The sequence below is a fragment of the Euleptes europaea genome, chromosome 13, assembly GCF_029931775.1.
Source record: "Euleptes europaea isolate rEulEur1 chromosome 13, rEulEur1.hap1, whole genome shotgun sequence".
Lineage (NCBI taxonomy): Eukaryota > Metazoa > Chordata > Lepidosauria > Squamata > Sphaerodactylidae > Euleptes > Euleptes europaea.
Genome location: NC_079324.1, coordinates 8070214 through 8096793, shown reverse-complemented (window position 1 = coordinate 8096793; position 26580 = coordinate 8070214). Strand labels below are relative to the sequence as shown.

At 47.5% G+C, this 26580-nt stretch overlaps 1 protein-coding gene across 1 annotated transcript in view; it reads left to right on the top strand.

The window, feature by feature from the left end:
• Nucleotides 1–26580, top strand: part of LOC130486469 (vascular endothelial growth factor receptor kdr-like) — a 194306-nt gene that overhangs the window by 71544 nt on the left and 96182 nt on the right. The window contains exons 11-12 of the mRNA XM_056859739.1: nucleotides 10230–10350; nucleotides 26385–26493. Coding sequence (XP_056715717.1) covers nucleotides 10230–10350; nucleotides 26385–26493 — 230 coding nt within the window. The remainder of the gene's footprint in view (nucleotides 1–10229; nucleotides 10351–26384; nucleotides 26494–26580) is intronic.

Genomic DNA, 26580 nt, shown 5'->3' with positions numbered 1-26580 from the left:
GCAAGGAGACAGGCTAATGGCCAGGACACAAGGAAAAAGCAAGGCAGTATGGTGTACTGATTAGACTGTTAGATTAGGGTTGGAAAGACCAGTCTACCAGTACCCACTTATCCACAGTGCTCATTGTATGAACCTGGGCTACATTTCCCACTTGTTTACCTCACAGTGTTGTTATTTATTTATTTATATTATTGGTAGTCCACCTTTCTCACTGGGACTCAAGGTGGATTACATAGAATAAATCAATACAGTCAACAGACTAGAGGTGAAGTGCAGCATAAGCATTAACAAGACGCATCATATGGGACTAGGGTTGCCAACCTCCAGGTGGCATCTGGCAATCTCCCACTATTACAACTGATCTCCAGGTGAAAGAGATCAATTCACCTGGAGAAAATGACTGCTTTGGAAGCTGAACTATGGCATTATACCCCACTGATGTTCCTCCCCTTCTCAAGCCCCGCCCTCCACAGGCTCCACCCCCAAAATCTCCAGGTATTTCCCAACCTCAAAGCTGGCAACCCTATATGGAACAAATATTGTTACAAGGATAAAATGGAGGAAGAGGGTGCTGTGTTCATTCCTCGGAGCCCCTTGCAGGAAGGAAAAGAGGGAGAAGTGTGTATGAACTAAGGAAAGAGCTTTGCCTGGGGTGGTATTTCAATAGGTGGAACAAAGTGGCTTTCCATGCTGTCCTACATTTCACAGCCCAAAATATGAAAATGGTTACAGTGAGCCTCTTTCTGAGCACCAGATCACTGGCGGTTGTCCTCTGTCTGTGATGATCATTTACAGTGCATTCCTGACTGGAATGCCTGCGCTGGATTTAGGAGGCAACGCAGCGGCGGCGCCTGGTGCCAAAAATCCATGCAACCCTCATCGACCAAAAAAAAGGGGGCGTTCCTGAGCCGCATGTCAGGCATGGCCTGAGAAAGGAATGTTGTGGTTTCTCCAGATACTGGCCAAGGCCAGCTCTAGCTCTGCAAACAACGTGTTTAGACTGAACTCTGTGGGAATGCCGGTAGAAGCCTACCTCCCTGACAGCTCCTGGGAGGGGGGTTGCCATGGCATCCAGATCTACCCCGATTTGCCCTATGCTCTTCCATATATGCCCTGTACTGTACTTGTAGTTTTCATTAGTGTCCATTTGACTCTTAGCTTCTGTTAACCTGTGGATTTTCCAATAAATCAACTCTCTTTGGACTGCTTGTCTGTGGATGTCTGTTTATGGGATTATCATAGGACTAGAGCTTATATTTGGACACTAATGTACAACTATATTTTTATCCCTGGCTGGAGCCATGGAGGGATCGCCGGGATCTTTGGTTGGAGCTAAGGACTTGCTCCCCGAGGGTGTTTTCCCTGGCTGGAGCCCTGGAGGGTTCGCCGGGAGGTCGGGTTAGAGCTTTGGGTCAGCTCCCAGAGGATTCGGATCTACTACATGCTATCCTTGAGGAGGTGCAGCGGACTCAAGCAGAGTCCAATCGACTGACTGGGTTGGTCGTGGAGCAGTGGTATCAACTGACGGCAGCAACCCCCTGGGAAATGCGGGACGCTGATCTCCGTGCCCAAAACAAACTTTGGTGGCGGAAGACTTTGCTGGAGGCGACGCGACTGGCACAAGAGGATTCTGCCCTCCTGCAGCGACTGGGGACTGACTTCGGAGTGTTCCCGATCCCCGCTTTCCATCCCCTCATGGTGGCCGGGGAAGGCCCCTCGGATCGGGGCCAATTCACCTCGGAGGCTCAGGATGCAGCCACTCAGACACTCCTGTGCCTCGTGGATCTACCGCCGGTAACGGCGACCGAGGAAGAAGTCTGCAAGTTATTTGAGCCAGAGTATGGCCCTTCCTCCACGGAGCTCGCCCAGCGGGTTAGACCGATGCTCGCCAACTACCCGAACTGAAATTGCTGCTGCAACAAGCGGCCGAGCCAATCGTAGCGGCCGCCATGGCGGCCCGGGCTGCCAAACTGGAGGCAGCTCAAGCACAGGCCACCCAGCAACGGGCGATGGATCAACTTTTGGCTGAAATGGCGGCCAGAGTGCAAACCGCCCAGCAACAGGCGGCGGAGCCAACTACTGGCGGAGGCGGCAGCCAAGACTCGGGCCAAGGAACAGGTGGCCGGAACACGACCGAAGGGCAGCGGGGCAGACTGGACCTCACTCCCATTGTTTCCTTCATTCTCTCCAGACACCTACCCATCACGGACGGTGGCCCGTCAGCAACAGCTCGCCGGAGCGACCTCCCACTACACCTTTGTACCCGAGGGGTGAGAGTACATGGAAGAGGATTATACTGAGGAGGAGGACGACTGGAATACAAATCTCCAGGTCAGCCAAGCCCAAAGGCCTGGGGGGGCTGAGGAGGAGATACATGTTCTGAAGTATCAGAACCGGGAACTGTTAGAGCGTATGGCCCAAATGCAGGACCAAATGGACGTGCTTGTGCGCGAGTACGGTCGCTTGCAGCAGGCCCAAACCGTACCCCTGCCCGTACCGGCGCAGGCACCGCCACCACTCCCAGGGCAGCAGCCAGTTCCGGGACAACAGCCGGTTCCTGGACAGCTAATACCTGGGCAGCAGCCGGTTCCTGGACAGCCGCCAGTGCTGCCCCCAGGACTGCCTGCCCAGCCAGGGGCTCCACTGCAACTGGTGGTTCCAGTTGTACCTTGGCAGCATCCCCGCCTGCGAGTGACTTTCGACGGCTCCGCAGACGCACTGCTCTGTTTTCTACACCAAGTGGACAGCTATATGAGAGAACAAGGCCATACATTCCCTACGGAAGACAGCCGGGTAAGGTTAGTCTTTTCTCTTCTGACTGGGAGGGCTGCAAAGTGGATGATCCTGCAGTTTGATACCCAGGCCCGATCCATTCACTCGCTCAACGAATTTATGCGAGCGTTAAGACGGCGTTTCGAAGACCCGTTCCAAGGGGAGAAAGCCAAGGCTGCCCTTCTGCAACTCCGTCAAGGATTTTCTTCGGTCAGGGAGTTTGCTGATGAGTTTCAGAGACTTGCTAGTAAAATCGTAGATTGGACTGAGGCTACCTGGGTGCATTACTTCCGAGAAGCCTTACACCCCAAGATTTTAAACTGGGCTTATATGCAACAGGATCCAGCCACCCTGGAGGAGTGTATCCTACTGGCGGAGGAAGTGGAAAGCCGCCGCCAGTTCATTTCTCTTGCCCGGCGTCAGGCCAAGGAGGGGGGAGGCCAGAAAAACCCTCCCAAGGCCGCAGCTCCTGCCTCACGGAGACCGGCTCAACCCTCACAAGACCGAGTGTCGCGGTTTCAAAGGGGAGCCTGCCTCATTTGCGGTGCCATGGGTCACTTTGCAGCAGCCTGCCCGTTACATCCGGAGCAGCCGGCTCCCACTCCCTGGCCGGGGGGGACGCCTCGCGGGAGGGGATGCGTTCGGAGAAGAGGAGCCGCGACTGATTGTAGCATCGCACCAGGATGGAAAGTGTCCCCAGCCCTCCACATCGAGGAGCCTGCAAACGAGCCTTCGCCAGTGGACCCATCGGGTTCCAGATTACAATTACCCCAGGAGGGGACAGCTCTGCTTCATCGGAGGAAGGCAGCCACTGGGACCCCCCTGCTCTGAACTTGGAGTCTCCCCTGGATCAATCAAAAAACGGACTGGGTCTGCGGTGAATGGAGCGACACCGCAGACCTCCACAGATGTTTCTGCAAAACCCAAGGCTCCCTTAATGGTGAGTGAGGTGGAAGAGACTGTTTATGTGGATGTAGTGTTACAGCATTATAGAAAGGGCCCCCAATTACAAGTTAAAGCTCTTATAGACTCTGGATGTGCCCGTTCTTTGATCAATGAGGCCACTTTTCAGGCACTCAAAGTTAAGTCGGTATCTCTACCGGCCCCTGTGCAGTTTGCCCAGATGGATGGCAGTGATTTCAAAGGTGGGCCAGTGGATCGTCGCACTTGGGGAGTGGCGATGGGAATAGGCCACCATTGGGAGCAAATCGGCTTTACTATAGCCCCCAATATTTGTTACGCTGTGGTGTTGGGAATAAATTGGCTCAGGGGACACAGCCCCTCCATTGACTGGGGGGCCAAGACTTTAACATTTTCCAATCCGATTTGTAAACGGCACCGGTACGAAGTAGCTTTCAAAACCGTACTCCCAGCAACTCCTGCCTTGGCTTCAGACACTATTATTTCCTCCCAACTACCTGCCGAGTATCAGGACTTTGCGGATGTCTTTAATGTACAAGAGTGTGATGTGCTACCCCCCCACACACACCGCAGAACGGACTGTGCTATTGAGGTGGTGGGGGATGGGAAACTGCCAAAAAGCAAAATTTATCCCATGAGCGCATCTGAAAGGACAGTGCTCCGTGATTTCTTAGACAAGAATCTGGCTCGAGGTTTCATCCGACCCTCTACCGCCCCTTATTCAGCCCCCGCTTTCTTCGTGCATAAGAAAACAGATGACTTGCATTTGTGCATCGACTTTCGGAAACTCAGTGTGGTCACCCAAACCAATGCCTACCCCATTCCTCTGATCTCAGATCTTTTGGGGCAGCTAAAGGAGGGACGCATTTTCACCAAATTAGACTTGGTCGAAGCCTATTATAGAATCAGAATTCGAGAAGGGGATGAGCCCTTAACAGCCTTTTCCAGTTGCTTTGGTATGTTTGAATTTTTGGTGTTGCCTTTTGGATTGAAAGGAGCTCCGGGGGTCTTCATGCAACTCATTAACGAGATCCTACATGACTTGCTGTTCAAGGGAGTGGTGGTTTACTTAGATGACATTCTTATTTACTCAAAAACCATGGATGAACATGTTGCCCTGGTTAGGGAAGTGTTGCAACGTCTCAGAGACAATCAGCTCTATGCTAAAGTGTCCAAGTGCGAGTTCCACCAAAAACAGTTGACTTTTCTGGGCTATATAATTTCACATCAAGGGCTTACGATGGACCCAGAGAAGGTGCAAGTCGTAATCAATTGGGAACCACCCTCAACCCGTAAACAGGTTCAAAGATTTCTCAGGTTCGCAAATTTCTACAGGGGGTACCTCCCCAACTTCGCTCAGATTGCGCTGCCCATCACAGACCTCCTTAAGACTAAAGGCAAGGGAAGCGCAGCCACCTTGCCTACGGCTAAAGTGAATTGGACCCCCCCCCCAGTGCCAAACTGCTTTTGACAGTCTCAAACGACTGTTTACCTCTGAACCGGTTTTAAAACACCCTGATTGTGAACAACTGTTTGTGGTCCAAGTAGATGCTTCAGAAGTAGCAATGGGGGGTGCGCTGCTACAGCGAGGGGGAGACGGCCAACTGCGTCCGTGCGCTTACTTCTCTAAGAAGTTCACGCAGTCTCAGCTCAATTGGCCGATCTGGGAAAAGGAGGCAGCCGAGCACCTTGCCACGCCCCCCTCTCAGCTGAGCTGCGGGGCAGCTCAGCTGTTTGTCGGGGCCCCACCCGTCTTCAGTTTGTCTGGGCCCCCGCCCCTCTAAAAAAGCATTTAGAAAATTCTACAACATTTGCAGACAATCCTGCAAGCCATCAGGAAATCTACAAGGAATTTTCTAGCATTGTAGCAGCTTGCAAAGTTGAATTTTAGTAACAGATTTTTACAGTTCCGTAAGATGGAGACCACCCTGTGTTTTCTTACTTCTCCATATAAAGCCAAATTTGAAGAACTTGTTCTTTCCTGCCTTCACTGGTTAGATTTAGAAAATCTGGAAATGGAGCTAATAGAATTTCAAGAAAGCTCTATCTGGAAAAATAAATTCTATGACCTGCGTGAAACACTTGAGAAGACAGAAGGGATGACAAAGGACAGCACAGTTAGTTTTGAAAATGAAATCCCTAAAGTGTGGAATTCTCTGCCAAATAATTTTAAGTCAATGAAAGCACTTGGGATTGCTTTCCTTACTTTGTTTGGATCATCTTATGCTTGTGAGCAGCTGTTTTCAGCTTTGAATTATATCAAATCTGACACCAGAAACAGGCTAACAGATGACCTGAGTGCTGCATGTGTTGCTCTCAAACTTACAAAGTATGAGCCAAGGGTAGACAAATTATCAGCATGCACACAACAGCAAAAATCACATTAATTGTTCAAAAAATTTGACGATGTCCTCAAAGATGTCACAAAAATGGTGAATTACATCATGGCTCGTGCTCTGAATTGTCGACAGTTTCAAGCACTTCTTGAGGAGGTTCAGGCACAGTATAATTGTTTACTTATGTACAATAATGTCCGGTGGCTGAGCAGAGGACGAGTCCTGGAGAGATGCATGCCAAATGCAAACTTTTACCTTTCAATAAAAAGTTGTTTGTATCATTGAAAGCTCTGTTATTGCTTTTTTCTTTTAACGCAAAATATGTGAATGTATGAGTTGTTTTTTCTAAACTAAAACCTCAATATTGTCGAAGGCTTTCACGGTCAGAGTTCATTGGTTCTTGTAGGTTATCCGGGCTGTGTAACCGTGGTCTTGGAATTTTCTTTCCTGACGTTTCGCCAGCAACTGTGGCAGGCATCTTCAGAGTAGTAACACTGAAGACACTGTCCTTCAGTGTTACTACTCTGAAGATGCCTGCCACAGTTGCTGGCGAAACGTCAGGAAAGAAAATTCCAAGACCACGGTTACACAGCCCGGATAACCTACAAGAACCAATAAAACCTCAATATTCAGGTTAAATTGTCGTATTGGCACTTGGCGATAAATAAGTGGGTTTTGGGTTGCAGTTTGGGCACTCGGTCTCTAAAAGGTTCGCCATCACTGGCCTAGGATCTGGGAGAACTAGGTTCCTTTGAATTCATGGCCATGTCCACATAAGTTATCTGCCCTGGTTTCAATGACGTCATCACGGTGCATCCATGCATTTCCCAGAGTTTTTCCAGCATTTATCTGATGTTTCTCAAACCCGCTTTGCTGCAAAGTTTTGGGAAAAAGCGCAGGAAAACGTGGACGGCTGCAGAATGGCTACATGGCAGCCATTTTCCCATACACTGTCCCCTCAGGGGCCATTTCTCCCCCACCTCCACACATTTTCAGGGGGCTTTTCAATTCTTTTAAAAAATCGGCAGTTTAATATCTGTCCTGGGCCCTGTGTTGTTCAATATCTTTATAAATGATTTGGATGAAGGAATAGAGGGGATGCTTATTAAATCTGCAGATGATACTAAATTGGGGGGGGGTAGCAAATTTGGTAGAAGAGAGAGCCAGCATACAGGATGATCTTGACAGGCTGGAGAATTGTGCTAAAACCAATAAAATGCATTTCAACAAAGATAAATGTAAAGTTCTGCATTTAGGTAGGAAAAATCAAATGCATAATTATAGGATGGGGGAGACTTGTCTGAGCAGTAGTGTGTGCGAAAAGGATCCTGGGGTCTTAGAAGACCAAACACTGAACATGAGTCAGCAGTGTGATGCGGTAGCTAAAAAGGCAAATACAATCTTGGGCTGCATCAACAGAAGTATAGGCCATTTATTCATGGGAATAGTTGCCGCTGGTTAGATGCACAGTATTTTAACTCACCTTTAAAAATGTTCTTCATGATTGCGATTTTGTCAGGGATGTGTGTGTGTGTAAAGTGCAGTCAAGTCGCAGCCGACTTATAGCGACCCCTTTTGGGGGTTTTCATGTCAAGAGACTAACAGAGGTGGTTTGCCAGTGCCTTCCTCTGCACAGCAACCCTGGTGTTCCTTGGTGGTCTCCCATCCAAATACTAACCAGGGCTGACCCTGCTTAGCTTGTGAGATCTGACAAGATCAGGCTAGCCTGGGCCATCTGGTCAGGGATTCAGTGAAGTTTATCTCATCGGGATTATGCTTGATCAGCCAAATTGCGCAGTAAACCTCCCGATAGATGGGTCATGTTCATCTATTTTGTCTTTGTGACGTTGTTCGCCACGCCTCTTTCTGTTCTTCTGATTTTCATCTACTTCTTTTTCAATTTCTGGTTTGTTATAGCGATATATCACTAATTCAATTAGCCATGGAGAAGTTTGTCTGGATCCCCCCCCCCCCCTGATCTGGAGGTCAATACTGGGAATGGTATGGCAGGGTGGGATGCCATTTCCCTTTTTTTGTTTTTACTCTCTGTGGACAGAGTTGAATTGCTGTCTAAAACATCATCACAAAGGAGTAGTGGGATCCGTTTCACTCTGAAAAGCAGAAGCCATTTATGCAGGTCAATTCTGATGTTGGCTCAAAGCTTTTTTTAAAAATGTGACCTTTAAAATGCCTATTCACAGTCTCGATGCAAAAGGAGAAATTCCACCCCCCAACTCGCCTGCTCCTTCATTCCTTCCATTAGCAATCGCTGTTTGCATAGCTAATGCGCCGCTGTGACTTTGCATGCTTCCTTGAGGGGAATCTTCAAGGCGGGGGCAGAACAAACACAAAAGGTCGCGTTAAAGGGGCTCTTAAGAAATGCGAAGCAGGTATGTGCCAGCTTTGCAGTCACTTCCTGAATGACGGTTCAGTGTGAAAAACTCAAAAAAAATATGTGGGGCATTTCAGCCTAGAACGCCCTGCTAATTACCAAGCATAAATGGCTATAGTGTCCAGATCATGCGAAGTGATGGTATTACTTTACTCTGCTCTGGTTAGACCTCACTTAGAGTATTGTGTTCAGTTTTGGGCACCACGATTTAAAAAGGATGCAGACAAGCTGGAGCATGTCCAGAGGAGGGCAATAAAGATGGTGAGGGGTCTGGAGACTAAGTCCTATGAGGAAAGGTTGAAGGAGCTGGGTATGTTTAGCCGGAAGAGGAGAAGACTGAGAGGGGATATGATAACTATCTTCAAGTACTTGAAGGGCTGTCACATAGAGGATGGGGCCGAGTTGTTTTCTGTTGCCCCAGAAGGTCGGACCAGAACCAATGGGTTGAAATTAAATCAAAAGAGTTTCCGTCTAGACATTAGGAAGAATTTTCTAACAGTCAGAGCGGTTCTTCAGTGGAACAGGCTTCCTCGGGAAGTGGTAAATGCTCCTTCCCTGGAGGTTTTAAAGCAGAGGCTAGATGGCCATTTGTCAGCAATGCTGATTCTATGACCTTAGGCAGATCATGAGAGGGAGGGCATCTTGGCCATCTTCTGGACATGCAGTAGGGGTCACTGGGTGTGTGTGGGGGAGGTAGTTGTGAATTTCCTGCAGTGCGCAGGGGGCTGGAGTAGATGACCCTGGTGGTCCCTTCCAACTCTATGTTTCTATGATTCTATGATCATTGTATTGATAGAATATTGCAGCAAAATGTATAACAGTTTCCTTGAACTCTCAGGTGTCATGTTTTTTTAAAATACTAGGTATATAGCCCCTTCCATTGCAGAGATATAAAGGGAAAGGCACATCTCTGCAATGGAAAGAGCTAAAGACTTACTTTTTTAATGGACGTTGCAAATTCAAAGAACCTTTTACACATATTGTTATAGTGTTATAATTATGTTTAGTTGCCAATCTTTAAAAATTGAAAACGTTCCAGTGGCTTGGGGGGGGGGAGGGATGACCACTGCTAGAGAACTCATGATGAGAAACTATGAAGGAAACCTGCATTGTATTGGCAGCTGCTACAGCAACAGGGAAACCTCACAAGACTATACTCAGGTGGAATTCTGTGTACATTTACAATCTTCATCCAATCCACGTTTTTGAGATTTAAGCCATAATGAATGTCAGCTCAAGCCACTCATGGTAACGCATTTTTGACAGCATATCCCCCGAAGGGAACAATATGGACAAAACAGAGTAACTAACCAGGTACAGAAACCAGAAAATAGGTACTGTACCAAGTAAACTGGGTAGTGGGTATAGCTCAGTGTTAGAGCATCTGCTTGGCATGCAGAAGGTCACAGGTTCAATCCCTGGCATCTTTAGTAAAAAGGCTCATGTAAAAGGTGATGTGAAAGACCTTATCCTGAGAGCCTGCCGAGTTGCCATTTTCCTTTACACAGAGCACCAAAGAAAGTCAGAGAGTATTCTTGAGAAACTTATTGTTTGCATGCCCTACTTCTTCCACCTTAAGGAGGCCTACTAAGGGTGCTTTGCTCCAGATTCCCCAAAATCCTGAGGCTGGCCCTGTCGGGCTGCAAGACATCCCTGAAAACCTGGAGCATTCTCAAGGATCCTGCTGCAAAAAAGGCTTTTAAATAGGTTTCTGTAAGAAAGATGTACAATAAAAGAAGCAGATGAACGAATGAAGGGTGCAGATTTGTGAGTTTGTCAATTTCAGTGTTACTTGTTCTAATTTTCAGATGTAGAGTACAGGGACAAAGAACTGAGGTGAATCAGATCACTGGCCATGAAACCACATCCCGAGCCAATACAATCAAGAACATAGAGGAAAAGAATGTCCGGCAAGGTGATAAAGACAAGGTAGGTTGCTGGGAATTCTGACCTCATGCACTTTGCTGTGCATGGAATAATTTTCTTCTGGAGCTTCCCAGGGCTCAATTTCCTTTGAGTACCAAATCTTTGACATGCTTGGGATTTTTCTACCCTGGGATCACATTCAAACCTCCTCTGTTTATCTCAATTCTAGACTCTGGTGATGATGTCACGTTGTCCTTTTTCAAGCTCTCCAAAGTTGCATGACTCCAAATGCCTTTTAGGTGTCGAGTCTGAGAAAGTGTATAGAAAGGGCTCAGCCATACAAATTCCTCCCAAGGGAATCTAATGAATGTACTCTCTTATCTCATCAAAATGCTCAGCTGTCTTCAGGGACTCTTTTCTGCCCTGGGTATACCATTTCAACCACTCTGCCTCCTTTGTGCTTTCCCCAGGATGTGAATTATGTTTCCAGTCCCTCCCCACTTTCTGCACTTTGTGAAAACTCTTGGTTTCTATGGAAGAAAGTGAGGTGAGAAAAATGCAGTTCAGTTTCCAGAAGCCTTGAATATTCTTTCTGTCATCTACCCACCCACCTAAACTATGCTCTTTTAGGGCAGCTAACAAAACAATAATTTTTAACCCCACAGCAACACCAGTGATTTGAAATATGTCAACAGTAGTTCTATAACCTGGCCCAGCCTTAGCTACTAAAGGCCTTACAGATCAGACAGATTTTCCATAAAGATGACAAGAGTTGCATATAAACTGGGGACATCCCTGAAGCTCAGCATCCCTTGGTTCGGAGTATTTCCATATGTTCCTGCCTGGGAATTAAGATCAGAAGGAGAGGCCCTCCTGACTGTTCCATCAATCAAAAAAGCTCACCTGGTGGGTACACGAGGGAGGGCCTTTTTGGTGGCAGCCCCACGATTATGGAACAACCTCCCCAGCAAGGTGCACCTGGCCCCCTCATTTTCAATCTTCAGGAGGCAGTTGAAGACAGTTTTATTTGAGACTGCATTTGACTAATTTAGTTTTCATTTATTGGCAGTCCTTGTTGATATTTTCAATTGCAGTCTTTTATGTGTGTTCTTTATAATTTACTGTTTTATTTACATGATAAGCCACCTTGAGTTCCACAATGTAGAAAGGTGGCTAATAAACGTTTTAAATAAAACAAGTAAGTAAGTAAGCCTGGCTGACTGGTAATCCTCTCCTCCAGTGTGGGGCCAGCAGCACAGGCTTGTGAGCCGAGCTCCAGCCTGAATGTTTAACTGAGCTGGAGAAGGAGTCCTCCTTCCCACCCTTACCTGGCTGCCGTGGCCCTGATGCCAGCTGGCAGACCTCCCTTCCTTCCCTCTCCCTGCAGTTTTCCAGTTGCTAGGAACCCTTGGGCATGCTGCTTGCCCAGGTTCCCTGGCACCTTGGACATAGATAGAGCGGCTTGGAGCCATCAATACACCAGCGGAAACATAAATGGATGTAGCACAGTTCTGCTTGTGCATGATCTTGTGCAACACCTTCAGCTTCCTCGCTGTATAATTTGGTCCCCAGAAATTGGTTGCACAAGATCTGGCTCAAGCAGAAACACAGGTGGGATACCATAAGTCTGATTTAGCACAAGCGGCTGCCTCAGCCTTTTTCTTGCGCTTCTGCTTGCACTAGAGCTCGAGAGAGAGAGAGAGAGAAAGAAAGGGGGATAAAAGGAAAGAAAGATAAAGAGGGAGAAAGAGAAAGTGAGAGGAGAGAAAGAAAAAGAATGAAAGAGAGGGAAAGAGAGAAATAGAGAAAGAAAAAGAGGAAGAGGGGGAGAGAGGGATAGAGAAAAAGAAAGAGGAAGAGAGAAAGAGGGCGAAAGAAAGTGAGAAGAGAGAAAGAAAAAGAGAATGAAAGAGGGAGAGACAGGAAGAAAAAGAGGGACAGGGGGCTGGCTGCCTCGGCTCCACAGGCTGCATTTGGCCCACAGGCCACATGTTTGACACCCCTGCTCTAACCACTACGCCATGCTGGCTCTGATTTACCCAAGTAGGAGCCACTGAACTTGCCTTCAAGTGTCGCCTTCACCCAAAGGCAGAGGCAGCCCCTGCTTCCAAGCTTGCAGGGAACTGGACAGGGAATGTGGCAGTGCCTCTGCTGATTTGGCCATGCTGCGCATGGCCCACCAGCCGCTCTGCCTGTTTCCCTGGCGCTGTGTGAGTGTGCCCACGTGAGTGCTGCCTAGTGGCATCGGCCAAGGAGAGGGGCCCACGGCCCATTTTAGGGTGCTGTTACATGTTATGGCCCTTGCAGCTGTGTTGTTTACATTATTTATTTATTTAAAACAGTTTTATGTCACCTTTCCACCCAATCACGGTCAACAAGGTGGTGATCACAAAAACATTAACACATTTAAACAATTAAAAATACTAACTGCAAATTATAAAATCCAGTTAAAAACGCACAAACAAACAACACTAGAAGGAAGGCCAATAACTGTTATGGGGCTATGTCAGACGAAACAAAAAAGTCTTCATCTGCTGGTGAAAGACACCGATTGAGGAAGGCAGACCAATATCCCTGGGAGGGAGTTTCAAAGTTTTGGTGCCACAACCAAGAAAGCCCTTTCTCAGGTTTCCACCCGTCTAGCCTCAGATAGGGGGTGGGGGCAACCGAAGTAGGGCCTCCAAGGATGACCGGAGTGTGTGGGGAGGTTCATATGGAAGAAGGTGGCTCATGGGTTGGTTCCAGGCTATATAGGCCTTTAAAGGTCAAGACCAGCACCTTGAATTGAGCCTGGAAGCAAATTGGAAGCCAGTGTAGATAGAACAAGACTGGAGTGATGAGGTCCCTGCGACCCACACCAGTCTGCACTCTGGCTGCAGTATTCTGTACTCAAACTCCTGTTCCTGGCCACAGCTTGGACTGCAAGCCAGTTGGCATACGCTCAGTGGGAAGTAGCTTAACAGAAGATGCTCAAAACTCCCTCCACCATTTGCCCCTATGAGTAGAATAAGTTCCTTTGCAGTTCCATGAAGAGAGGGACCCTGTGTGATTCACCCAAAGCAAAGCTGCTGGAAGGAGGAAGGGGAAAGAGTTGGTTGAGCTTCCTTCTTCCTGCTGTTTTCCCCCGTTTTGCCCACCAAAACGCAGGGAAAGGCAGGGGGAGAGCAAGGCGACCTCTGACAGTCAGAAATGGAATGCATAATCCGAACAAAGACCCAAAGTAGTCGGAGGGGTGACCGCGAGGGAAACAGCCAAGCATAAGTGGCCCAATGGTATTACTTACTGAAGATGGTTATGGACAGGTTTCCACACTTCGTGCCACTTCTGCATTTGTATGTGAACTTCCCGCTTACTTAACATGGAAATATTTCTTTGTTACATGATATGTTAATATAGAAAAGCATGCTTCTCTTTGCACATAATCTGCGCGCTAGTAATTTCAAATGCTCAGGTGAAAAGCGAAACTGCAAGTACAAATTCAGACTTTTAAGACAGGCTACCCATCACAAAATATTGGAAGCCCTACACTGTGAATTCTTCTGTCCCAAAGAAGTTGGACTAGATTTTAACGTAGTTGTACTCCCCCCACCCACCAACCCCACAGTCTTCCTTGGCACATACACTTCATGGATTAACATGCTAGATCTTTCTTCTCCAACCCATAATTAGAAACATGTGGATAAATTGTATCCTTTTACAAATAACATTTTCATGTCTTCTTGTGCCTGCTGACTTTAAAAATCTTTTTGATAACTGTATCTTTCAATTAAGATTTATTCTTGTTATTAAAATGAAACTATCTCAGGCTGGGATTTCAAAACTCTCCCTGCCAAGTCTCACTTGTGAAAACAACCCCCATACTCTAATTAAGTCTGTGGGTGTCTATGTTAAGCAAAGCTTTTGCATAATGCAATATAATTTTATAAACCACACCCTGGTGAAAATCTTACAGCCTACAGTACTACCCTTTTCTTTTAAATCACTGATAATTCCCACCAGAAATAGAACATTCTGGAAACAGACCAATCCCTTTCCCACCAAATGAATTTTATTGATGTTTGGCTAGCCAGATGAGACAATAAAAATGTCGGCAGCTCAGACATCCTGGTTTCAGTTGACTGAGTTATGATGCTGGCATTGGCTCAGCAGAATAATCTTTCCTTTGTGCCCTGAGTCTATTGTACTAGACCAAAAACTTCACATCTCAGAATCTGCCAGCGAAAAGAATTTCCCCCAACCTCCAGCATATGCTTCACACATTAGTTGTCCACCCTTTCAGAATCTATGAAGGCTGTAGGGATGATGCAGATTGTTCAGATAGTGTCCCTCAGAAGCAAAAAAAAAAAAAAAAAAAAATCTGATAAGTGCTCACGAAAACACACCGTTCTTCTGTGCCTGGTTCTGATGCTCACCTAGGTCAAAGATCTTGTTCATGTAAGGGTGGTAGGGTTGCCAGGTCCAGGTTGGGAAATACCTGAAGATTGGGGGTGGAGCCTCAGGAGGGTGGGGTTTGGGGAGGGGCGGGACTTCAATGTGGTATAATGCCATAGAGTCCACCCTCCAAAGCAGCAGTTTTCTCAAGGTTAACTGATCTCTGTCTCCTGGAGATTGTTGTAATCCCAGGAGATCTCCAGCTACCACCTGGAGGTTGGCAACCTGGGGGGAGTAGGCTCCTTTGGAGTTTTGACTCTCGCAAGTTCATGCCCTGCAAATCTTGTTGTGCTCTAAGAAACGATGTTTGTGTTAAGTGCCCTCAAGTTGCTTCCGATTTATGGTGACCCTTATGGATCAATGTCCTCCAAAATGTCCTGCATTAACAGCCTGCTCAGGTCTTGCAGACTGAGGGCCGTGGCTTCCTTGATTGAGTCAATCCAACTCATGTCGGGGCTTCCTCTGTTCTTGCTGCATTCAGCTTTTCCTAGTATTATTGTCTTTTCCATTATTGTCTAGCTGTTTTACTACCGATCGACGGGACTTTCCTCTGGAACTATGTTCATTATGGACTTGATGTGTGGGAGACAGCAATGCTGCCTTCAGATTTGGAAAGTCTCCCCTAGGGCCCCAAGTTCTTTTTTCTTCCTCTTCATTTGTGCGGACAGATAAATTGCCCGCAGTGGCTTACTTGCATCTCTTAGCGTAAATCTGCGTTTGCTCGTCGCCACACACTTGACCGTTTTGGGGTCTAATTGAGCAGGGCTTGCTAATTCAGTCTTCCCACAAACGCCTCCATTGCAGCCCTGGAGGCTCCCAAGAGCTGAACAGTTTCCTACCCACTCCCCCTTTTCCACCTCCTCACCCACACTGCCTCAGTACAAGTGAGAGAAAAGGAGGGGGGTGGGCAGACACACAAATGGCGTCTATTTTCGCCGGCTGCTGTGTACTGTACCTGAGAGCTTCACTGGGAGATCATTTTCAGAGCTTTCCCCCTCCCTTTTACTGGTCTGACTGTATTAATAAATTTGTTTTAACTGTATTAATAAATTTGATTTTTTGATTTGATTTCCCCCTCCCGCTTCTTTGCCTTCCCCAGGTTATCCTTGAAATCCCCGTTCTCAAAGAAAAGAGTGTGATATCCTGTCCACATGTAATGGGCAGGATAGCCTTCCTTTGGGGCAGATAACTAAGCCATGCTGCTGTTCTCCCATTTCCCCCCTCCTTAATCTTTTTGAAAAAAGTGTGCATCCATCCAGCACGCTAGAAGGGTGCTTGGTCTTGGAACGAGGACATTTGCACAAGATGATTAAAACTGACTGGTCTCAAGACACAGGGTTTCACGTGTGCACACATACCAGAAGGGTTTCCGTCGACCTGACTGTTGTACCCTTGGTACCTGGCCAGTGATTGTGAGAACCGACTCTACTGAAAAAGCATTGTCTCAGAGGTGATCTGGACATTCTGTCAGGCTAGATCTGCAGTGGGCCATTTGCACAGAATGTGCCAACACTGGGCGTTGTGGTGATCATCATGTGGGGAGGGGTTGTGGCTCAGTGGAAGAGTCTCTGCTTTGCATGCAGAAGGTCGCAGGTTAAATCTCCGGTGTCTCCAGTTAAAAGGACCAGGCAGTAGATGATGTGAAAGATAGGGCTGTCGATTTGGTTCGGCCCGAACTGAAAAACAGCCGAATTTCCCTTGATTCGGCGGTTTTTAGTTCGGGACGAACCAAACTCAAAAATGGCGGGGAAACAGGGGAGCCGAATTCAGCGAGTTCGGGAGTTCACGAATAAATTCAGCAAATTCGGGACGCAGCAGCATAACCGTCAGTAAGCAGCATTCTCCCCCTACCAATAGGTGGCCAGGCTGGGTCTTCTTCTGGCCAATCAGTCAGGATTGAGTACTGGAGGAATCAGCTGCTGCGCGGCCCGGCCGGGGAGAGAAAGAGAGAAATCCTTGTGGGGGGGTGAGTGTGCACATTCGCTCCTTTCCATGGCTGCAGGGGGCGCATTTTTTGGGGTAGAGACCCCAAACTTTCAGCGGAGCTTCAGACGAGCCTTCTTAAGAGACCCCCCACGTTTTGTAAACATTGGGTCAGGGGGTCCCGTGATATGGGCTCCACCCCTTTTCCCTCCCCCTTTTCCATTTCCGTGGCTTCAGGGGGTGCTTTTTTGGGGGTGCAGCCCCCAAACTTTCAGCATAGCTTCAGACAACCCTTCTTAAGAGCCCCCCAAGTTTTGTAAAGATGGGTTCAGTGGAGGCAGAAATACGGGCTCCCCCCTTTTCTCTTTCCGTGGCTGCAGGGGGCGCATTTTTGGGGGTGCAGCCCCCAAACATTCAGCATAGCTTCAGACAAGCCTTCTTAAGAGACCCCCCAAGTTTTGTAAACATTGGGTCAGGGGGTCCCGAGATATGGGCTTTCCCCTTTTCCCTGTTGCGATGAATGGATCACCCGATCCTGTATGCATCTCCAGAGTGGCAAATCCAAGGCAAAACCTCCCATGCTTAAATAGAATCGTATTGGATTACCCAGTCCTCCCAGCCCCTCCTGATGGAACAGAAGACAGCCACAGTAAGACCCCTTTGGGGGCTTTAATCTATAATTTTTCTCCTCTGTGTGTGTGGGGGGGGGAAGCAGAGTCTGTGTGTGTGTGTGGGGAGGGAGCAGTTTCTGTGGGTGTGGGGGGGAAGCCAAAGGGGGCTTTTGCCTGTTCTGCCTGGGGTGTGTGTGCCCCCTCGAGTCTCTCTCTCCCTGGTTTGAGGGGGGGCTTCAGTTGTGTGTCCTCAGGTTTTCCCTCATTCATAAGAGCGGTTAGGTCTATTTTGATGCTTGCTCAAAATTGGTTTTCAAATGGTGACTTAAAGAATTCATTTTCCTGGTCCCCAGTCTGATGCAAAAGGGGAAATTCCACCCCTCCTGCTCATTATGCATAGCTAGCTGCCTCTGTCCCTTTCCATGGTTTGCAAACTCCCAGGTGTCAGGTGTTGCTTTGCATGGTTGCAAACGTGTTGCTTTGCATGGTTGTGTTGCTTTGCAGTTGTGTTGCTTTGCAGTTGTGTTGCTTTGCAAACTTCTTCACACCTGCCCCGCCCATTATGCATAGCTAGCTGCCTCTGTCCCTTTCCATGGTTTGCAAACTCCCAGGTGTCAGGTGTTGCTTTGCATGGTTGCAAACGTGTTGCTTTGCGGTTGTGTTGCTTTGCAGTTGTGTTGCTTTGCAAACTTCTTCGCACCTGCCCTGCCCATTATGCATAGCTAGCTGCTTCTGTCCCTTTCCATGGTTTGCAAAACTCCCAGGTGTCAGGTGTTGCTTTGCATGGTTGCAAACATGTTGCTTTGCATGGTTGTGTTGCTTTGCAGTTGTGTTGCTTTGCAAACTTCTTCGCACCTGCCCCGCCCTTGCTCCCCGCAGCTCAGCTGTTTGTCGGGGCTGGGAGCTTTGTGCATGGGCAAGCTCTGCTCAGAGATGCACATTAAGGGTGGGGGACCCCTTTCGGGGCCCATATCTCAGCCCCCCCTGACCCAAACTCTACAAAACTTGGGGGTCTTGCAAGAAGGGTCCTTTGAAGCTCCGCTGAAAATTTGGGACCTCTACCCCCAAAAATGCCCCCCCCGGAGCCGCGGAAAGTCGCTGTTGTGTTTTTAATGGCTTTATTCGGGGAATTTTTTTTCCCGAACTTTGAATTCATGCCGAATTGCATGGACTCGAAGCGGGTGAGTTCGGACTTCAGCATATCCCGAATCCAGACGAGCTGAATTCGGCCGACTCTGAACTATACCGATTTTTTTTCCCAACAACCCTAGTGAAAGAGCTCTTCCTGAGACTCTGGAGAGCTGCTGCCTGTCTGAATAGGAGTCCCCAACGTGGTGCCCGTGGCCACCTTTGCATCTTTTCTGGAACCCACCAAATGTTTTTAGGAAGTGGGCGGGGCCAGGTAGGGCTTTTGCCAAGCAAGGCTTCTGATTGACTATTGGAGATTTGATTGGCTGTGCAGCAGCTGCCACCACAGCACAAAGATCTGCACTGTGTTACTGAAGGTAAGCTGTGGCAATCATATTGCGGCTGGCTCCGCCTCCCACAGCAGCCATTTTGTGGCAGCCATTTTGTTGCTATGCCCACCACGTGGTGTCAGAATTCCAAATGTGCTCGCAGGCTCAAAAAGGTTGGGGGACCCCTGGAATAGACAATACTGACCTTGATGGACCAATGGCCTGATTCAGTATAAGGTAGCTTTGTGTGTTTATGTGTATGTGGATGCATAGGTGAACCAGAAAGCCTAAAGCAGGGGCACGTTCCATAGGAAAGAAGGAGTCCCATGTCTCCTCTGAAAATGTTCTGGGTAGAACCAGAAATCTCCTCTGAAGTGCTCCAGAAATGAAGGTCTCCAGAAGTGGATATCTGGGAGCTAGCCCTGGCCGCCAAGACGGAACCTGGAACTTCTGCTAGTCTTTGCCATTCGTGCCTGAAGCTTTCTGATGTGTCGCGGGCCCCGCAAAATTCTCAGCACAAAGACTGAAGACTGGCTCCTGGTTTGGGCATCAGGTCAAACTGACAAAGGGCCTCTCCATTACTGTTCCTGGTCAGTTTTAGCGGGATGAGTGCTGGCAATGGCTGCACAGCAAGCTGTGGCGGAGGGCAGGTGAGCGGCTGACCTCATGATGTAATGCCACAGGAAAGAGCCTGGCATCTTAATTATTCAGGGGACATCTAAAATGGCTTGACAGGGAGCTCAGAGAAGCAATGCTGAAAGTCACATTCGAGAGTGATTTATTTGGACTTACTTTCTCCCAAACAAGTACCTTTCCCTTAATCCCCCCTGGAACCCCAAGAGGACTTCCAGTGTGAGATGACGGATTGAGTCTTACATGTTTGTTTGATTAATTTTATCCTAGTGTTTTCATCTTTCTTGACACCTTTTTTTAAAAAAGTGTGCCTTAAGATTATTTCAGTTTTAAAATATGAGATGTAAAGCAATCAGCCCCTAGTCCACAGCTGCGCCTTGTGATCAAACACCAGCGTTTTCATATAGGCTTTAAAAAAAATTAACCATTTGTTGTAGGTTTCTTGCAGTGATAGGATGTAGCCCTTCACATTTACACTGTACTCAGGCCTCTAAGAACAGGACCTAGCCTGAGCGCGCACACTTGGTAGGGGCATCAGATTTTATTTTATTTTCTGCATAAGTGTGTAGTCCTCATGAGTGCAGTTTTTAAAATCTTCAGTAGGTGTCTGGAGCATCTGCAGCAAGGTGGTTAGGCAGGGCCGTACCGGCCTTCCTTGCTTATGAAGTTGTCTCATTTCCAGGTTGAGCTCCAATGAAATGAAAGGAATATCAATAATTACCTTGTAACTAAGAAATGTGTATAACCTACTTGCCTATATCATCCACCAATGTGTATTTTGTCAGATATCGGAAGTCAAGCAGAGTTGGTCTGAGTTAGTACTTGGATGGGAGACCACCGAGGAAGCCCGGGGTCTCTGTGCAGAGGCAGGCAATGGCAAAACCACCTCTGCTCCTCTCTTGCCTTGAAAACCCTGTGGGGTCACTGTAGATCGGTTGCAACTTGACAGCACTTTACACCCACCCACACATTTACTAGTGGGTAGCTTCTGGGGTCCCGAGAGCCTCCTGGATGCCCTTTCATTAAGACAAAATGGCACAAAATCCCATAACCTCTGTTTAGACTGAACTGCATAATTGGAGGACAGAACAGAGACTCTGGGAGACCCAGGTTCGAATCCCCACTCTGCCATAGAAGTTTGCTGGGTGTCCTCTGGCCAGCCATACACTCTAAGCCTAGCCTACCACCCAGGGTTATTGTGAGGATGAAATGGCAGAGAGGAGAATGGTGTAAGCTGCTTTGGGTCCTCATTGGGGAGAAAGACAGGGTATAAATGAAATAAATGTAAAAATAAAGTGCCTGGCTCACAGGCATGCTGTCAGTTCTGAATCTGGACCATTCTACTGATTCTCCACTACTTGGGGGCTGGGACTGGAAACACTGTGCACACAGGTGTATGTGTTACCTCAGTATGCTTTTGGGATGATATATGGCATCATTTCCTTGGAAGCTGAAGGAGGAAATGGACAATCAGCCATTGTATCTTTTATTCTGAGACACTGCCAAGGTAAAACTGACCTTGATCTCAGGAATTTACCCAAGAGAAGACAGCTACAGCAAAGGACTGGGGTTTACCTCTTCCAAGGGATGCTTCGTATTAAACGATAATCACTTGAGCTTTTCATTTCCCCACTGAAATCCCATGAATTTCTGTGCTCCAAGCAGTTTCCAAGAAAGGACAGTTCCGTGCTTTATGTGGTGTGCATGTTGGTGTGCGTACCTTGGAATTTCCATGAACAAACACATAAAGTGTGGGAGACATATACTCATGTCTGTGCATCTTTACGCATTTCTTTATGCATGTCTGGGAACCCTACTTTAAGAGATGGGAGAGAAGGCAGCACGGTATAGCCCGATCTCATCAGATCTTGAAAACTAAGCAGGATCAGAACTTTGATGTGAGACAATCAAGGAAGTTGGCAACCCTACACCAGGGCATGAAGTAACTTTTAGGAAATGTTTTTCCTTTTCTTTGGAGCACTAGCTCTTGGAATTATGTCTGTGTACACTTTAACTAGAGGATTTATTATGTGTAGAAGCCTCTGGGATAGAGTTGCCAACTCAGGAGGGTTGCCAACCTGGAGATTTTGGGGGTGGAGCCTGGGGAGGGTAGGATTTAGGGAGGGGAGGGATCTCAGCAGGGTAATAGTGATATAGAGCCCACCCTCTGGAGCAGCCATTTTCTCCAGGGGAACTGATTTCTGTCATCTGGAAGTCCGTTGTAATTCTAGGAGCTCTCCAGGCTCCATCTGAACTCTGGCAGCCCTACTCTGGGACTGATGTAATTGAAAGGGCTCTTGTGCATCACCAGTTGCTTCTGTCCCTCTGAGACTAACTTGTTTCTGCATCTCCAAGCACTGTTTGCAGTTCTGATTTCCAAGGATTCTCTACTGTTAGAACTATTTGCTGTGAGCCATTTGGGCTAGTGCAATATAAGTGTGTGTTTTTTTAATTACTGCCTTCAGGAACTTTCTGTTGTTTGCTTTAATGCATTATTAGCATTGTTAGAGTTAATTAAAACATTTTTCCTGCTTTTGTCTACTGGTTAGACATAACAGTCCTAGCTGTTGGTCTATGTTGGTCTGCAGTAGCCATGTTGGTCTGCAGTAGAACAGTTAGATTCAAGCCCAGGAGCACCTTAGAGACCAAGATTTTGGGGGTATAAGCTTTTGAGAGTCAAAGCTCACTTTGTCAGGTTGGCAATCCTATATAAGAGACACCAGTGGCCTGTTTCTTTTCTGCTTCCTATTGTTTTAAGTAGGGTTGTGCATATTTATAAACCCAAAATCTTGATGGTCTCTAAGGTGCTAATCATAGTTTAGTAAAAGCTGTAATTATTGATCAGATTACACCTTTTGGAAGCAATCTATAAGAGTAGGGTTGCCAGCTCTGGATTGGGAAATACCTGGAGATGTTAGAGGTGGAGCCTGAAAAGGGCAGAGTTTGGTGAGGGGATGGGAGGGACTTCAATGGGGTACAATGCCAAAATGTCCATTTTCTCCAGGTGAACGGATCTCTGTCACCCTGAGATCAGTTGAAATAGCAAGAGTTCTCCTGCCACCACCTGGAGGTTGGCAATCCTATATAAGAGACACCAGTGGGCTGTTCCTTTTCCACTTCCTTTTGTTTTAAGTAAGATTGTGCATATCGATAAACCCGAACCAAAAATAAACCAGAAATTAGCCATTTCAGCAATATTTGGGTTTCGGGTTTACCAAATGTCAAAACCTGGGGTTCTCCCCAAAGCCAAATATGCGATTCTCGAAAAAGCTGAATAAATATTCGGCTTTTTTGGGTTCAGCTATTCGCCTTTGCTCAAAGGCATGGCTCTGTGCTTTCTCCCATTTTTCTGTCTTTTTTTTTTTTTTACTGGTTTTGTCAGGGCCCCATAGTTGGGGCCCTTTTGAGGTAGGAGTCGTGTAATCAGAGCCCACTTGGTCTGACCAACCATCCAACCACACAACTATCCATCCATCACCATTCAGTGGGTTAATTTGGATAAAGCCTAAGGGTTGTTTAAAAGACGGGGCTCACCAGTCCCGTCTGGAGGGATATACCCTCCAACTAAAAAGAACCAGCTTCAACAGCTGCTCACACCACCAGTCTTCCAAAGGAGTCTTCCTCACCTGCAAGGATGAGCAATCTCCTTCAGGCCCATGGTTGAGCCTTCAACTGGCTCTGATATCATCCCCCCCCCCAAAAAAAAACCTGCTCTGAAACTGAAGGTCTCCCCAAGTAGAGGCTTCATTTCCCCACACCTTGACCATCTATTGAAATCAGATTTTTGATGACCATAATAAAGGACTGTTCACAGGATGCCATTTTTCCATGCCTTATTTTTCTTGCATTTAAGCCCTTTTCTTCAATTTGGAAGCTAATTTGCATGGACATCATGCTATGTGCCTCAGATACAAAGGGACCCCCCAGACTTTGAGGTGCCAGCCTGCCAATCAGCTCTTTCTGCCAGTCCTCGGCAATGCTGAACTTCTGAACCTGAAAACCGATGGACAGCTTGCAAATGCCTGGAGGATGGGAGCGACCCCTTTGCTGGCCCATAAAATTGGACCCCCATCCCAAAGTTCACCAAACTTTGTTGACCATCTAAGGAGAGTCCCTTGCAGTCACACTGCAAATTTGGTGACTCTACCTACAGATATGGCCCCACAGGAGCTTCAAAAAAAATCCCCACAGTCTATGATGGACCTGAATTTTTTTTGTAAACTTGGAAATAAGCCAAATACCGATATTTATCGGTATTTGGCTTATTCTGAGTTTACAAAAAAAACTCGGGCCCAATAAACCTAAACCCAAAATTTCAAGTAGAGAACATCTGGAAGATTTCTACTTGTCGTTTCCCTAACACAGGGCTTCTCTATACCACTTGCTTCCTGCATATCAGTGTTTTAAGTGAAATAGATTCAGCTTGCAGCTGACCTGCAGCATTTACACTGGAAACTTCTGGGGATCTGTAAAGAATAATCGGAATGAGCTATTTGCCTTGTGTGGACCAACCTCTTCTTCGGCCCTCTCTTGACACTCTCCCTGTTGCCAATTCCCTGTTGATACCTAAGATGATAATTTACACAAATGGCCCTCTCTTTGCCTCAGACATTGGGAGTTACATATTTATGTATTTCTTTCCATGGCAGTGCTAGGGCCAAGCCTCATAACCTTGCATTTGCTGCCAGTTGTCTCTAAATTACAAGTTTGGGGGATTTTTTAATCAGCTGCCACTACTATGAATGGGTGTTAGTAATAGATCCCTGTTCTTCTTTCTGCTTCCTTGGCATTTGGGTTGTGCCTTAAAACTCTCCATAGAAATCAAAGTATCAATTTGTCACTGTCTTGCAGCACAGCATTTAAGCACAAAGCTAAGTAGAGACATTCTAATCCATAAGGCACCGTAATGCATTGGATAAAGAAGATTTATTATTAGGAAATCAAATCACTCAGAATTAAGATTTAAACAAAAAGGTTTTCTAACTCTGGCTTCAGAAGCAAACTTCCTTTGTCCCAGAATGAGACAAAGGGACAAAGGCACACACAAAACTCATATATTCAGAGCTGTAGAAAAGGGCAAGAGTCCAGTAGCACCTTAAAGACTAACAAAAATATTTTCTGGTACGGTATGAGCTTTTGTGGCTCATGAAAGCTCCTACCCTACCAGAAAATATTTTGTTAGTCTTTAAGATGCTACTGGACTCTTGCCCTTTTCTACTACTGCAGACAGACTAACACTGCTACCCACTGTGAATTATATTCAGAGCTGGTAATTAATCTCCATGTATATTTTCCTGATACCCTGGAAATTTTACATTTTATAGCAATTAGGATCGAAGAGGTTCTGCAGAGTTCTTTTGGTTGCGGAGAAGTCAGCAAAGAGAGAGTGTTCAGGCAGGCTTGAGGGGTATTAAAGAATAAAAAAGATGGGAAGAGATAGCATTGCGCCAGCCAGTCTGTTCTTTGCCAAATCAAATATCCAAACTATCCAACAGAGATAGGTCTCCCCACTATATGGATTTTAAATATCCCTCTATGGGGAAGGACTAACGTATATCTTTCTGCAAAATAGGGGTAACCCACTGTGGGTTGCAGACTCCAAGGGCCCTGCCCGTTTTGCCTCAGTCGCTGGGAGTGGCCCTTCCAGTGGAGCCTCCTCAGCCTCAGGCCACTCTGAAGGGGAGTCTGAATTAGCCTCTCCCTCAGAGGAAGCCAGGGTCTCGGCTTTGGGAGCAGCCTGACAGCCCCGTGGCATTCTTCCTGCCCGGCCTCAGCTCCGACTGGCCTTTATGCTGGGATGGGGCCTGGGCTCCACCCCTTTCCCTCCCTTAGGACTGCCCCGAGTCCATATAAGGGTGTAGGAGGGCTTACATCAGCCCACGCCAGTCTTGTGCTCCCTGCTGAGGTTTCACTGGCCTCAGCCAAACCCCACACGGGCCCGCCCGACTACCAGCTGGTCGGCGGGCCCTCTGAAGTGCCGCGGAATGGGAGCATCACCTCACCAGCTTCCCGTCGGCTCTTCTCCATCTTCCCCGTCGCTGCTCCTAGGGTTGCCCTGCTGCTGGCATCTTCCTCCTGCAGCTGGAGCGTGCCCTGCGGAGGAAAGGGGAAGCGTGGGAGGAAGGCTTTCCCTTCTCCCCTCGGCTGAGAGGTAAGTGGCTGCAGCAAGGACTGCGGCGAGGGGGAAGGGCTCGAGATGATCCAGCCAGGCCCTGTCTCGGGACACCCTCAGCTTTGCCCAAAATAGGAAAACTAAAAGTAAAATGGGGGTTAACCCCCCCCCCAAGTAAAAACGGTCTCTGCTTGTGTAGACATTGCAGTGAAAACCCTGGTCTTTTATGCATGGCTGTTTCCCTCGCAGTCACCCCTCTGAAAACTTCGGGTCTTCGTGTTGATTATGTATGCCATTTCCACCTGTCAGAGGCTGTCTCGCTCTCCCCCTGCATTTTCCCATGTTTTGCCTGTGTTTTCGAATTCGAAATAAAACAGTTCCCTGAAAACACGGTCAAAACATGGGGAAAGGCAGGGGGAGAGCGAGGTGACCTCTGACAGTCAGAAACAGCATGCATAATCAACACAAAGACCCTAAGTTGTCAGAGGGGTGATGGCGAAGGAAACAGCTGTGCATCAAAGACCTTCAATGTTTGGGTGGCATTTTGGGTTGCTGTGACGACCCAAAATGGTGTGTGACATTCCGTGGCCTCAACCAGGAGGTATAGGGGGTGGAGTTGGGGTGGGGAAGAGAAGGCAGAAAGATGATGTCGGGCTGCGTGAGGCAGGGAGAGAAGAGATGACTGTAAGGGGGAACAGAGAGCTGGGGGTACAGTGAACAGCAAGGGTGGGAGGGAAGCAGGGGCAAGAAGATGACAGGGAGGGCAGTGGGGTTTCTCCTTCCTCGCAAGTCTGCTTGGCTCCCCTTCTTGTTTTATTCCAAAACAAATAATTTCATCTTTTGTATATACAGAAAGGCTTCTCCCCGCCCCCACCCTCCCAGCAGCTGTCTATAGGCAACCATCTGTCTTCTTCTTTCCCCACTTGACAGATCCTAAGCATCCTGACCATCACTGCAAGCAACGTATCAGGGATCTACTTCTGCATTGCTTCTAACAAGGTTGGCACAGATGAAAGAAGCATCAAGTTCTATGTCTCAGGTAAGACATCTGCATGACACCCATGGGGGTTTCTTCTGTCAGGTGCAGTTTCTGACCATTCATGTGCTTAACCTGTGTGACGCGCCA